Genomic DNA, 15789 nt, shown 5'->3' with positions numbered 1-15789 from the left:
TTCTGAATATAAATGATCTTCAGAAAATTTTTACCATGATCTGTAATGTTTTCATATCTCTGTTTCATCTTTGTTTCATTTTCTTCATCTATGAAATCAATGTGTTATATTTGTAATCCCATAGTTGGTCTGTATTCCTCTATGTGTAGTCATCTGGGATTTGCTAGCATCACAGTTACCTGGAGTCATCTTGAATATGGAGATGACAGGGACTGATTTTGCAGATTCATTGAGTTGGTGGGATATGTAAATATGTTTTTCACCAACAAATCAGATATTTCTGTTGGGCAGCCAAGTGTAATAACCATTGCTGTAAATGATCTCTGTCCTCTCCAAATCACATGATTAATTAAATTATGTGAATGCCTAGTTGACTGCTAGGGAATGCTTGTACTTTGGAAATATTTTAACCAAGGACACTCTAGAAATTCTCTTGCTCTCCCACCTCATCAGTGCAACTTGAGGTTTCTTAGTGCAGTTGTATGGGTCTCAGAACTTCTTCTGTTGGTATTTGGTGAAGAGATAAGAGATTAAAACTGTGTTGCATTTTATACCTTTACTCTTGCCTCCATATTATAATTTTACTGTTTTAAGTTTATTGCAAGTGTTTGTCAGGAGCATATTTCTTCTATGATTGTGTTCAAATTTCCTTGAAGCAGTGGTTAATGAATGCAAAAATATTTATATTGTCAGCTATAGTGCCTAGGATACAGAATTTTGATTTCTAAGGGTGTTAAAGCCTTTTTCTTTGTAACTGAAAATGAACTGGTTTCTATTCAATATGCCTATAAAGTCACTAGTTTATTGAAAGTGATCAATAGAATGCAATTGCTTGTTACCAAGAGAAAATATAATTAAACAAAAGTTTTTACTTTTAGACCTGGATTTGGGTGTTGTAAACTGCAGGTGTTTGTTCTTACTTAATATGTTTTGATTAATATGTATCACTAAAACATTTCCTCCTCTTTTTTTGTGGTGGAAAACATAACAGTAATTTGGTGTGATAATACAATTTAGGAATATTATTTGGAAAATAAGATTTTATATGAAAAGTTAATAGTAATTATTTTCATTAACTATTACCATATGTAGATGTTTATATTAAGCAGTGATGCACATACAGTTGTGTCCATGTATTTATTTATATAATTTTGTATATTACTCATTGAGGTGTTTAATTTTGTAGTTAATGCTGCTGACAATAAACAGAGGGATAAGAACATGACTTGTATTAAAGTTTCTATTGATCCGTAAGTATATTTAAAGTTTAATTTTTTATGCTAAGTTTTATTCAGATAGTCCCCAATTTATGAGTACTCCTCAAATAATGTATATGGGTAGTACTCTTTTAAAGTTTCCCTGTTGTTTGAGACTTTGTTATTTTTGCCTCTTTTCTGTGTCATTTATTGTCTTTTCTTCCTAAGAACTTCCCTATCGGGGCTCTTGGAGACCATTTTTCTTTGATGCTGTGTATGCTATTTCAGCTGCTAGGGTAATCACCCTATCTTTTCTTACCCTTACTTTTGGGACTCAAGGCTAAGGGCTATTGTTAGTGTGATTCCAGTTATATTATACTTTTAAGTTTACTTTTCATGACTGGTGTTTGGAGTTTTCCATTATTTATGACATAATTTAATAGATTAGGTACTGTTGTTGTAACCAGTTGTTTAGCTAATTATATTACTGTGGTGATTTTTATTATTTTTTTGCATAGAATGAAGATGTATAAAAAATAGTAGCATTAAATCAGAAACATAGCTGTTAAATTTATCCTGTTTTTACCAGCATGCCTTTTGTAAAATATTACATTCATCTTTTGTAATTTCATTAGTAATTTAGCATGATTTTAAGATTTTTCTCTAGTAAACATAAAAATCTAATAATTCAGGTATAGTCTTACTAGTAATAATCTAATTTCAGTTAAGATTAGTAGTATAATAAAACTATAATTTATATTTGGTTATACCATGAAGTTAACTATATTTTATATGAAAATGTTACCATATAACTGTGCTGTCAAGATTATTTATTTTTCTTCTCCATTCTTTTTTTTAAAATTTGGATTATTTCTATAATGAATGCATTCTTGAGAAGTTATATAAGGCATACAAGACATAAGTTACAACTTATACAGAAGTTTAAGATGGTTTCAAGGAAATTTTGGCTGTTAAGATTCCTTTTCCTTATTTAGGCAATTGTCAGTTAAAAACCATATCTCCCTTCATTTATTATGTTTTAGGAGAGTAAGGAGTAATAGACACTGAATGTTTGATATCTTTGAATTTTTTTCAAAATTGAACAACTCTAATTAAAACTAAGAAAGAAAGGACCTTCCTTAAATACACTCTGGATGAACATAGTTGCAATTGTTTAGTTCTTTTATGTGGTTCTGGCCATATTAGTCCAAAGATTTTAGCCACATTAATGCAATAAGATTGAATTTAAGAAATAGTGTATAGCATGCCATCATAACAAAGTGATAAAGAAGTGAGCTAAGCCAGGTGCGGCAGCTCACGCCTGTATTCCTGGCACTTTGGGAGGCTGAGTCAGGCAGATCCCTTGAGCCCAGGAGCTCGAGACCAGTCTGGGCAACATGGTGAAAACCTGTCTCTACAAAAAACAAACAAACAAACAAAAACACCAGAATTATCTGGGCATGGTGGCGGCATGTGCTTGTAGTCCCAGCTACTCAGGAGGCTGAGGCGGGAGGATTGCTTGAGCCTGGGAGGTCAGGCTGCAGTGAGCCATGATTGTGCCACTGTACTCTAGCCTGGGCGACAGAGCGAGACCCCATCTCAAAAAAAAAAAAAAAAGACAACGAAGAAGTGAGCTATAAGACAACTCTGTAGACTGGATAAGGGCTCTTGGTTTATTTTACTTATCAGTTCATTACAGATTTTGTACAAAGAGTAATTCAACATAATTCTAGTAATTCTAGTGCCTTTATCACTTCATTTTTATACTCTGTTTTTAATCAGCAAACATTTTTGTGTAGGCAGAAGAGGGAGGGAAAATTATAACTAAGTTTATTTGCTTCTTAATGTCAATGAGGTATCAATTTTTTTTCATATCCCACACCTCATTTTAACTGCTTCTGCTAGAAAATTATTTTATTTCAATATAAACAAAAATCCTTAGCTATTCCAAGAAGAAAAGGTGATGGTAGTATATTTTTTCACCCCTCCTTTCTTGTTTCTTCTGTTGTTTACAAATCATTGATGAAAAAATTGAGTCTTGATCTTGCCTTTAATTGAATTTCATATACTCCTAAAATTGGCAGTAGGCAAGCATTTTGTGAGAAGTTGCTGATTTGTATATTGTATTTCTGAGTTTTAACTATAACATTTTGTCTCTTGTGAATTTTGTTCCATAGTCATTTTTTACCACATATACTATAGAATTAGTATTATTTTGATTAAAATAAATGTTATTTCAGAGGTGCAATTTTTGCTTCAGTAAGATTTCTAATTTAAGAAGTCATTTTAAAGCTAAATTTAAATGAGAAAAAGAGCTGTTGCACTGTTGATCCAGTTGATCCAGTTTTCTCTGCTGTCCATTTTTGTATCCTTTGAGTTGCATTCTTTTTAACATTTTTGTATAGCAGATTTTTATTTTTGTACATTTGTGCACATAAACTTCTTGTGTGGAGGAGAGGTTAAATTTTAATAGCTAATGGACAAAGTATATAGGATGTATAGTACAACCTAGCTCTTATTCTTTCTTTTCCTCCATAGTATTCTGTGATGTAGGGATAAAATTTAAGGAAAAGGTCATGGTTGTAAAGCCTTGAGAACAGATTAAACACAAGGGATGCCATGCAGAATTTGGACAGTTCTTCCAGAAGTTAGAGAACTTAGAGCAACTTCTTACAAGGGAGCTTAACGCTTATTAAATAATACAACATAACAGTGTTGAAACAATTTATTTGTGGATGTCTATCTGATTAAAAACAAATGTGGAGGCTGGGCGCGGTGGCTCACGCCTGTAATCCCAGCACTTTGGGAGGCCAAGGCGGGTGGATTACGAGGTCAGGAGTTCGAGACCAGCCTGGCCAACATGGTGAAACCCCGTCTCTCCTAAAAATACAAAAATTAGCCAGTCGTGGTGGCGTGCTTCTGTAATCCCAGCTACTTGGGAGGCTGAGGCAGGAGAATTGCTGGAACCCAGGAGGCAGAGGTTGCAGTGAGCTGAGATCGTGTCATTGCACTCCAGCCTGGATGACAGAGCGAGACTCTATCTCAAACAAAAGCAAAAACAAACGTGGAAAGCATATTAACCAGAGTTGAAAATATTCCTCTAGCTTAAGTGTTCTTTATTTAGAGTTGAAAATTTAAAACTATAGCTTTCAAAAAATATTGCATACTCATGCTAAATTATATATGTAGACATTTCTTTTTTTAACAAACGGAATCATAGTATATATACTATTTTATGTCTTTCCCTTTATTCAACATATAGACAGCCTTCCTTATGAACTTACATAGATCCACTTAATTTTTTTAAACTACTCGCAAGTATTTTATTATGTTGATGTGTCACAATTTATTTAACCTCTTGCCAACTGATAAGTATTGGATATTTAGATTTTCAATTTTTTTCAGCCTAATTATTTTTGAAACTTTATTTGTAAACTATTAAATGCAGTATTCTTATTCCTAATTTTTATTGAAGATTATCAGTGGAGCAAAGTTATAAAATTCTGAATAATTGTTTAGAGATTACAGAAATAAATACCAGATCTGAGAAATGATATAGATTGAAATTTTATAAGAGAGGTGAGTTTGATAGCCAGTTCCAATTTCATACTGATATGGACTTAGAGAATGTTAAGGATGCCAAACGTTGTTTTTTTTTTTGAAATTGTGATGAAGACAATTAACTTACAGAATGCCTATTTTAATTACAGTACCATGTGCTAAACATGATGAAACCTTTTTTAAAGGTTTTCTCATGAGTATGTTGCCTTTTTTGTCATCCTGAGATGTTTAAGATCTGTAATTTTCCATTCCTTGCCTTCATTTCCTTCATAATCCTTCTCTGTTAGTTACGACTCAGGGAAAGAAATGTTTGTCCTCAGCGAGTATTTTCTTGAGAGATGAATCAGTGCCTTCCAATTGATAATGACTAGTATCTTATAACCATTAAGGTTTATTCTAGATTACTTTTTAATGAATTAATTTATCTTTACTATTTTAAGCTGTAAATTCTGCTTTTTTTTTTTTTTTTTATACAGTGAATCTAACATTATAAGCATTTGGAATAATGGGAAAGGCATTCCAGTAGTAGAACACAAGGTAGAGAAAGTTTATGTTCCTGCTTTAATTTTTGGACAGCTTTTAACATCCAGTAACTATGATGATGATGAGAAAAAAGTTACAGGTAAAGTCTGAATGGAATTTTGGTTGAAAAATACTGTTTTCTTAATATAAAATGTATAATTACTAAGGAAATTGTGCAGTTTTGGTGTGAGAAAATCATTGTCAGAATTAATATTTATAAACTATCATGTATAAATATTGTCTTGGTAATAGTTTAACAGTGACATTTAAAAACCTTAAGTCTGATAGTACATTGACTTTATGTTAGAACTGCTGGAAGTTTAACTTGGCTGACAGTTTGAGTTTTGATTTAGATAGGACTGGTATGATGTCTATGTATATAAATTTGTTATTACATAAGCACTGTGTCTTTTGGTATTAAGTTACTTTTAAACTGTTTTCCTTGAGAAGGTCAGGATTGAAAATCTAGACTCTGTAAATAGAGTTGAAAGTGCTTTGACCAAAACCGTATATTTTCATACTTATTTATGTTGCCCAAATAGGTTGATAGGTTTTTTGTTTTGTTTTGTTTTGCTTTTTAAACCAACACTCTGGGAAATGATATAGATTAAAATTTTGTAATAGAGAAGCAAGTTTGAGAGAAAGTTCAGATTTCATACTCACAGAGATTTGCTGGGTCGTGAAAGATACAAAGCTTAATGCTTTTGAAATTGTAAAGACTGTGGTAAATGTACGAAATACCCATTTTAATTACACTACTATATATACTAAATCTTAATTGTATTTTTCTTTAAATGGAAGAAAATCTAAATATACTCTGGAATCTTCAATTGGTGATTGGTAATGCAGTTAGTGGAACAGTTTTGCAACAGCCTTGCCGTATGGTGGTAAATTAACGAAGTTCCTTTAAAATCATTTTTACTAAACCTTTTACATTTAATTTTTCTTACAGGTGGTCGTAATGGTTATGGTGCAAAACTTTGTAATATTTTCAGTACAAAGTTTACAGTAGAAACAGCTTGCAAAGAATACAAACACAGTTTTAAGCAGGTATGCTAGAAACACATCTATTTCTTTTTTTAAAATGACGTTTTATTATTTTGCCGAGATAGTAGAACCTTGGGTAAATTGCAGTGATGCCTGTATAACTTCATTTTTTTTTTTTTCCAAAGCATTATCCAAGTCAAATCATCAGAGTAAAGAGACATCAGAATGCCTGGGAGATTTAATATAAGCCTATTCCTCTATCATTCCTTTCAAACAAAGTGCTTTATTTAACAGACTTTATTTAACTTAGTTAAGTATTAGTGAAAATGTCCTGAACCTCGCAGACTCATGTACATGCAACCACTTAGTGTGTTTGAAAAATTCCTCAATGAATCATCAAATTTATATTTCAAAATTTTATTTTATTCTTGAAGGTCTATGAAAATGATTTGAAATTTTATATAAGCTAAAATAATTTTTATTTTAAATTTTCTTTATTGCTCTCCAGCAACCCCGTTGTTGAAGTAAGCTAAAATAATTTTGTCAGGAAAAGCATCATGCATGTTTATTTTTGTAAAAGTCTATATAGTCACGTTGAAGAATTTGAGAGATTTTGTTGGCAGTTTATAAAGTTGTACAGTTTAGTTTATTTTTAACATGAGATTATTATCACAGTAATACAGTTGCCCTCAGGAGGATTGGTTCTGGTATGCCCTTTCTATACCAAAATCAGAGGAGGATCAAGTCCCTTATATAAAATGGGGTAGTATTTGCGTATAACCTATACACATCCTCCCATGTACTTTAAATCAACTCTAGATTACTTATAATATGTAATACAGTATAAATGCCATGTGAACAGTTATGCTGTATTTTAAAAATTTGTATTTTTTCCCAAATATTTTTAAGCTGCAGTTGGTCGAATCTGCAAATGTAGAACCTGTGGCTACCCAAGGGCTGACTATCTACTATTTTTTTTTGTCTGTAATATTATCAAGGATTTGTTTGGTTTGTTGTGAAGTTGTAAAATTGATATAGTTTGATAAACGAATGAATTTAATGAGTGTAGTCTTTATATATTATGAGATATGGAAGCATTATAGAAATATTTGAATTTTTTTCTTTTAAAGACATGGATGAATAATATGATGAAGACTTCTGAAGCCAAAATTAAACATTTTGATGGTGAAGATTACACATGCATAACATTCCAACCAGATCTGTCCAAATTTAAGATGGAAAAACTTGACAAGGATATTGTGGCCCTCATGACTAGAAGGGCATATGATTTGGCTGGTTCGTGTAGAGGGGTCAAGGTCATGTTTAATGGAAAGAAATTGCCTGTAAGTGTCCTGTAAAATAGTTTTAATACTATGTTATTTTATAGAGAGAATATTGTTGGGTCTTCCTTTTTTAAAGCTCATCTGGTAGTCTCTTTTACTGGTGTGTTCAGATGATTCACATTTAAAGTGATTATTGATACATTTGGCCATTATTTCTTCAAATAATGCTTCTGTCTTGTTCTTTCCTTTCCTTCTTGGTCATATATATGTTACATTATTTGATACTGTCTGCAGTTCTTGCATGCTTTGTCTATTTTATTCACTCTACTTCCTCTTTTTGTATTGGTTTAATTTCTATTCCCCTCTCTTCAAGTTTAGTCATTTGCAGTCTCTGCATCAAGTTTCCTGAAGAGCCTGTCAAAGACATTCCTCATGCCTTCTATGTTTTTTGTTTTTAACATTTCCATTTGATTATTTCTTATAGTTTACATGTCTTTGCTGAAGTTGCATATTGTCTGCATTTTCCATTAGATACTTTAACATACTAATTAATTGTAGTTATTTAAAATACTTTATCTGATACATGTTACAAAATCTGTGAGATACTTACTCTGTTTCTGATAATTGCTTTGTCTTTTCAGATTTTTTTTTCTTGTCTTTTGGCATGCCCTGTTAGTTGTGGAAAACCAGATTTGTTTTGTAGATATCGAGGTAAATAAGCATTAGTGTGGGACTTAGGTTATATTTACCCAGGAGATGGGCTGTGTTTGAAGTTTGTTTTTGCTGTAGTTATTAGTGTTGAGGTTTGTTGTTGCCGTGAATACCAGAGACTTCCAGATTCTTTCTTGTTTTTGTCTTTCCCCTTGGCTTAGGCCCTTCTTTTTGGGCTGCCCCTCAGAGGTGATCTGTCTCTTGCAGCTCTTCCAGCTGAAACCCACTGTTGTTAATGGAGGCTTGGTAGCATGATGGTAGATTTTGGGGGAGATGTTCTCTAATGTCCGATTACATCCCAGTCTTTGGAGTGCATGGTGAACCTGTATCTCAGGGGTTTGACCTTTATAAGTTTATGCCTCTGCTCCATAGGTAAAGACTTTTTTTCTGCCCTCTATTCTCTTTCCCCAGCTGCAGCAGGTTTCCACCAGTGTTCTTAGCCTGTGTCCTTGAGGTTCCCTGCCCTGCAGAATAAGCCTTTTTTTGTTTTGTTTTTTTGTTTTTTGTTTTTTTTTGGTAAGGGAGATAGATCTGGGTTGATTTCCCAGTGACTACTGTTTCCGTCTCCCAGCTAGCACCATGGGAGTGCAGAGGGGAAAACTCTAGATTCTCACTGGTCTTCCCTGTGAGAATTTGGTGGGTTTTCTGGAGGAAAAACCTGCAAGAGTATGAATGAATGAACTTATGACTATAGTCCCTAGAAGCTTTATGCATTCAAACTAGTATACACTCTTCCAGTAGCAATTAGTCAAAATTTCTAGTTTAATGTTCCTACTAGCTTATTAAATATCTGCCCAGGTAAGCAAAAGCTTAGGTTTTGTGGTCTCCTACAGACACTTATGTCTCTCCAGACTTCAGGATGGCCAGCTCTCCTGTGATCTCAGTTCTTCAGTGGGTTCATGAAAAACCCATTAATTTGTTGTCTGATCACCCGTTTTCTTACAAGGATGGAAGCTTTTTTTCCTGCTAGTTCATTATCTGTCTGAACTGAAACTGGAAGTCTACCTTATCATTTTAAAAATAGAAATTTCTGAAATATTTTATAACAATTTACCTGTCCCTTCACATCCTCTTTTTGTCAAGTACACATAGAAATGAATTTCTTTTTTAAGGGTCAAGGGTTAAGGAATAGATCTGGGAAATGCCGCTAAGGTTTGGATCGGTGCACTTAGAACTGTTGTAAGTGAGAGGAAATGAAAGTATACGTACTTAAGATGATTCACCTATGTGAGCTGCCAGTGTAAGATTTTTAATTGTTTTTGTTTTTTAAATTAATAGGTAAATGGATTTCGCAGTTATGTAGATCTTTATGTGAAAGACAAATTGGATGAAACTGGGGTGGCCCTGAAAGTTATTCATGAGCTTGCAAATGAAAGATGGGATGTTTGTCTCACATTGAGTGAAAAAGGATTCCAGCAAATCAGTTTTGTAAATAGTATTGCAACTACAAAAGTAAGTAAGCAAATTATTTGTTTCCAAGTCAGTGGTAGAACAGTACTTCAATAAAAACTACAAAACAAATAACAATATCCACAACCCTCAAAAAACCCAAATCTGTTTTTGTTAAATAAGAATTGACTTATGAAAACAAAAACCTATTTTCTATGAAATTGCTGTATTAAAATTTATTTAAACAATTATTGAGAAATAAATTTATATGATTAGTGTTTGTAGTTGAACATATTTATGTTTTATGAAATTTAGAATAACAAATTCCTTTTTCTGTAACTTTTAGCCCCACCTTCCCCAACCTCTGGGGAGAGGAGAGGGGGCTGGTGACCGAGTTAAAAATCAATTATGGCTATGTGATAAAGCTCTGTAAAAACTCCTGAACAATGGAGTTCACAGAACTCCTAGGTTGGTGAATACATTTGAGGTGCCAAGAGGGTGGCATGTCTGGGTAAGGCATGGAGCTTTGTGTACCCTTTCCCCTGTACTATGCCCTATGCATCTCTTCCATTTGGCTATTATTGCTGGATCCTATATAAAAAACTTGTAAATGAAGTAAAGTGTGTTCTTGAGTTCTGTGACCTGTTCCAGCAAATTATCATTCCTGAGGAGTGGGTCATAGGTTCGTTAGAAGTACAGGAGGCCTAGGACTTGTGACTGGCATCTGAAGTGTGGGGAGTCCTGTGGGATTGAGCCCTTAACCAACCCTAAATACTTGTGCTAACTCCAGGTAGTTAGTATCAAAATTGAATTACATTGTTGAACATCCATTTGGTGTCTGGAGAATCAGAGAATTGGTTGCTGGTGTTGAAAGCACCCGAGAATTGGTGTTAGAATTGAAGTGAGGAAAAAAAACAAATAAAAAAAGAAAAGAAACACAGCGGTTGGTTTATTGGCTCTGTAGCCAAAATGTCTTATTTTTTTAAAATCTCAACTCTCATTCTGAGACTCTATTACTCTTTTAGAAAATAGGGTTTATAATACAGATAAAGTATTTTGCTACTTTAACAATACAGGATTTCAGATTTCATGTATTTTTTTTTCTTTAGGGTGGACGGCACGTGGATTATGTGGTAGATCAAGTTGTTGGTAAACTGATTGAAGTAGTTAAGAAAAAGAACAAAGCTGGTGTATCAGTGAAACCATTTCAAGTAAGGGATGTGTTATATATTGTATATGATGCATACATATGCATTATATATATACTGAATTACTAAATATCAGCTCTGATATTGACTTTTTTTGGTATGTTTTCAACAGGTAAAAAACCATATATGGGTTTTTATTAATTGCCTTATTGAAAATCCAACTTTTGATTCTCAGACTAAGGAAAACATGACTCTGCAGCCCAAAAGTTTTGGGTCTAAATGCCAGCTGTCAGAAAAATTTTTTAAAGCAGTGAGTAAAACTTGTATTTTTTTTATTGTTGTTATTAAGAGTTGATTAGGTAGTTTTCTTGATTTACTTTATTTGTGATTAGTTTCTTTCATCGTATTAACTGTGGGTATAAACATGCTTGCACTACAAACTAATCTGCTTAATTTGATAACTTTAAAGGGTAGACTTTAATGTTTCCTAAAACAATTGTTTTGCCAAGAACTAAAGTAGGGAATTATGTAACTAATTGCATTTTTAGCTTTGTATTGACCATTGTAAAGGTCAGATTTCCCCTAACAGATGTCCAGATCCTTATGCAACTCTTTCATCTTTTCTAGTCTCATTTCAACTTGATCTACTGATTCTTATCTTTATACATGTTTAAAAATTGTGGTAACATGTATAACAAAATGTACTATTTTCTACATGTTCTTAAATTGCTTTGCTTTCCACATAATTTTTTTAGGCTACCTTAACTTCTCTAAAATAAGGTGAGAGCACAAATAAATAATGGAGATGAATCAATCACAGCCTCTCCTCTTTGGAATTTTGGTGGGGAAATGCTCTATAACTGCCCTAGAACTAATGTATTTCTCAAATTCCGAAAAGTAGATTATCAGAAACAAAAACAAAAGTTGTTTTTTAGGTTCTAACTTAAGGCCTGTAGAAATAGTACTTTTGGATCTAATCTTAATGAATTCTGAGTACAAATTATGCTATATTAATGCTTTCCCAAATTTCTGTCCTCATAACAATTGTTTCCTTGATGAAGTGATTTGATTTTAAATTTTATACTTTTTCATTTTAGGTGCACTAAGTTTAAATTTGACAACACAGTTCACCTCTTTTGTTTATGTCTTAAACATTCCAGAAAGCTATTTTATATACCTAACATCAAATCACCGAGGATGATAAAAAAACTTTTAGGACTTAGAGTTGGAGATGCTTAACTTTCTTTTCCTTTTTCTGTCTGGGTTAACATCTTGCCACAGATTGATTCACTGCAGAGTACAAACAATATGTAATGTTGAAATCTTTATTACCAAGCTATTTAAAGAATAAAAGTCTATTCATAAGTTACCAAGGTTATCCTAATGTTCCTTTTAGGTTAATACTTTTTGTCGTAGTGAATTAAAGACTCACATTTTGTATTGGAGGATGTCAGAAATGTCAACGTCTAGAATTTGCCGGCTAGTAGGTTCATGTGTGGATCTGTTTTCACTGTGTTAATTTTAATAAAATTAATTTGTAACAAGAGCAATGCATATTCCTCACGGAGTTTATTATAATAGAATGTTTCTCATATGTAAAAGTTATCCTTTTTCATGTATTTATATTTTAGCTTTAATTTTACAGTAGTTGAGTAAAAGCTGATTAGCATGTATCATGATGCTTATCACCATTATTGTTTTGCCCTAAAATACCTTAAAATTGCACAGATTCCAGGTCTTGCATTAGGCCCTATACATTTTAGCTAAATGTATGAATTTTCAGCTTGTTTGTATACCATTATTCTTTTATTTTTAGGCCTCTAATTGTGGCATTGTAGAAAGTATCCTGAACTGGGTGAAATTTAAGGCTCAGACTCAGCTGAATAAGAAGTGTTCATCAGTAAAATACAGTAAAATCAAAGGTATTCCCAAACTGGATGATGCTAATGATGCTGGTAAGATTGATATTTTTAAATAAGATTTTGATTTAAGTTTCACTTTTATTTAGTTACAGAATTTTTTTATTTTCTACATATAGTTAGACTATGATTTTCCATTCAGAGTATGATTTTACTTCATTGAAATTATCACATACACAACATATTACTAATTTTCAGGGGATAGGAATTTAATAAAATAGACTTAATATTTATACTGAGCAATAATGTAAAATAACTTTTATAGTCTTCACTGTCAGCATTCTAATGTTAATTTTCTGACTTCATTTTTCTCATCAGTGAAAGTATGAGAAATTTTTACTATGTATAATTTTAAATTTCTCTCAGGTGGTAAACATTCCCTGGAGTGTACACTGATATTAACAGAGGGAGACTCTGCCAAATCACTGGCTGTGTCTGGATTAGGTGTGATTGGACGAGACAGATATGGAGTTTTTCCACTCAGGGGCAAAATTCTTAATGTACGGGAAGCTTCTCATAAACAGGTATGTATGTGTGTGTATATATATATATATATATATGTATACACACATGCACACATACATATGACATTTCTAATACTTTACTAAACTTCTCGAATTTTTAAATGTAATTTCTGACTCATTGTATATTTCAACACTTCAAACTACTCTCAGTGCTTTTCCTTTTTGAACAGATCATGGAAAATGCTGAAATAAATAATATTATTAAAATAGTTGGTCTACAATATAAGAAAAGTTACGATGATGCAGAATCTCTGAAAACCTTACGCTATGGAAAGATTATGATTATGACCGATCAGGTTGGTTTTAAAGTTACCACATATTTCAAATTCATGTCTTCTTCAGATTCTCCCTTTAATATTTGTTTTATGAGACTTGCCCGAAGATGGTATAACTGAAAGTGATTATACATCAGGAGGAAAAAATGAAAAAACCACGTCATTTAGTGGAAACATTTTTATGAAGCACATTTTACATTGTCTGATTTTTGGGGTAACTATCTTATGGGTTACTTAAGAGTATTTTAAAATGCAATATATATGAGGAGAATATAAAACAGTCTGGTAATATAGCAGCCTACCTACAAGTAGGAACAAAATTATGGAATTAACAAGTAAGAAAGATTAATGATAAGGGTTAATATTTATACATGATGGCATGATTTGGAATGCACAAATACCAGGACTTAAATAGTAAAATGATGGTAATCAAGAAAGAACTAGAAAATTGAAAAGGAAGAATTTCAGATGCATTCAACTGTTTTCTCTTATGCACTCTAAAGTATTTGTAGAGAAAATCTGCAACTGAAAAAACTGCTATTAATATATAGTTTTAAGCAGAAATTTTCCAATTTTTTATCTAGGGAAGACTTGTGAATATCTGTATTACCTGGGTTTCCCTACCATTGCCCATTAAGGTGGCATTATAACCATGTTTTATTTTATGTATTTTCTATCCTTAAATCATTCTTTTAGTGAAATCTGGGGAAACTATAAAACAGATAAAATGATAATATATTTTTATAATGACAGATTCAGTCTATTACTACTATATTCTTTATTTGCGTATTAAAAAATTTAGTATGATCATCTTAATAGCTTTTGTAAAATGCATTTCTAAAATTAAGAATTTTGGTTTTTTGCATTCACATGTTTTAAAATTTGTTTATATAAGTAATCATTTTATAAAAGTATTACAACATTTTTTACTTTACTAACATTTATTTAGGATCAAGATGGTTCTCACATAAAAGGCCTGCTTATTAATTTCATCCATCACAATTGGCCATCACTTTTGAAGCATGGTTTTCTCGAAGAGTTCATTACTCCTATTGTAAAGGTACTCTTTGCATTAATATATTTTTATATTGTTGTCTTAAAGGGTAGCAGAAAAACTAATTTTGTTTTTTAATTAATTTAAGGCAAGCAAAAATAAGCAGGAACTTTCCTTCTACAGTATTCCTGAATTTGACGAATGGAAAAAACATATAGAAAACCAGAAAGCCTGGAAAATAAAGTACTATAAAGGTTTGTATTTTAAAATACTTAGATTTTAAATACTGATATAAATGTATTCTTATGAAAGCAATCTAAAAGACGACTTGAAAGTTTGACTATTTTAGACTTCGAAAATAGCTATCACTGATTTTAAAGTATTGTTATAGAAAAATGTATGCAAGTAGAATAGTGTAATAGATTCCATTGAATGGGATCACCATTTCAATGGCTAGTCTTGTTTCCTGTAAACCTCCTTTATTGCCACTCCATTAGTTTGAAAAAACTTCCAGACATTATAGTCTAGTATTTCACCTATAACTACTTCAGTATGTATTTCTGAAAGAATTTTTTTAAGTAACCCATAATACCATTATCATAACCTTCTTTAATATCCTATTGTTGTTGAGACAGGGTCTTGCTTTGTCACCCAGGCTGGAGTGCAGTAGCATGAACACAGCTCACTGCCGCCTTGACCTTCCGGGCTCAAATGATCCTCTTGCCTCAGCCCCCCAAGTAGCTGGGACTACAGGTGTGTGCCACCACACCCAGCTAATTTTTGTATTTTTGTAGAGATGGGGTTTTGGTTTGTTGCCCAGGCTGGTCTTGGACTCCTGAGTTCAAGCCATCCACCCACCTTGGCCTCCCAAAGTATTGGGATTACAGGTGTGAGCCACCATGCCTGGCTCCCCCCCCTTTTTTTTTTTTTTTAAATAATGTTAAATACCCAGCCAGTGTTAAAATTCCCCTGGACTGTATTAAAATTGTTTATTTTTAGAGTTTTTTATTTTTATTTTTATTTCGTTTTTTTTTTTAATTGTTTTTATTTTTTTGAGATAGAGTCTTGCTCTGTTGCCCAGGCTGGAGTGCAGTGGTGGGATCTCGGCTCTCTTCCTCATGTGTTCAAGTGATTCTCATGCTTCAGCCACCCAAGTAGCTGAGATTACAGGCATGTGCCACTATGCCTGGCTATTTGTAGTATGGGTGGGGTTTTGCTGTGTTGGCCAGGGTGGTCTAGAAGTCCCGGCCTTAAGTGATCTGCCCACCTCAGCCTCCCAA

At 32.7% G+C, this 15789-nt stretch overlaps 1 protein-coding gene across 2 annotated transcripts in view; it reads left to right on the top strand.

Moving 5' to 3' along the window:
* TOP2B (DNA topoisomerase II beta) overlaps positions 1 to 15789 on the top strand; it is a 66789-nt gene that overhangs the window by 21156 nt on the left and 29844 nt on the right. For both annotated transcript variants that reach the window (XM_016940585.4, XM_009445032.5), the window contains exons 4-15: positions 1187 to 1250; positions 5234 to 5379; positions 6232 to 6329; positions 7397 to 7609; positions 9539 to 9712; positions 10759 to 10860; positions 10970 to 11107; positions 12614 to 12752; positions 13083 to 13240; positions 13411 to 13536; positions 14465 to 14575; positions 14658 to 14763. In XM_016940585.4, coding sequence (XP_016796074.2) covers positions 1187 to 1250; positions 5234 to 5379; positions 6232 to 6329; positions 7397 to 7609; positions 9539 to 9712; positions 10759 to 10860; positions 10970 to 11107; positions 12614 to 12752; positions 13083 to 13240; positions 13411 to 13536; positions 14465 to 14575; positions 14658 to 14763 — 1575 coding nt within the window. The remainder of the gene's footprint in view (positions 1 to 1186; positions 1251 to 5233; positions 5380 to 6231; positions 6330 to 7396; positions 7610 to 9538; positions 9713 to 10758; positions 10861 to 10969; positions 11108 to 12613; positions 12753 to 13082; positions 13241 to 13410; positions 13537 to 14464; positions 14576 to 14657; positions 14764 to 15789) is intronic.

The sequence above is a fragment of the Pan troglodytes genome, chromosome 2 (assembly GCF_028858775.2).
Source record: "Pan troglodytes isolate AG18354 chromosome 2, NHGRI_mPanTro3-v2.0_pri, whole genome shotgun sequence".
NCBI lineage: Eukaryota > Metazoa > Chordata > Mammalia > Primates > Hominidae > Pan > Pan troglodytes.
The sequence above is the reverse complement of the archived record's forward strand: the minus strand, read 5'-3'. Positions and strand labels throughout refer to the sequence as shown.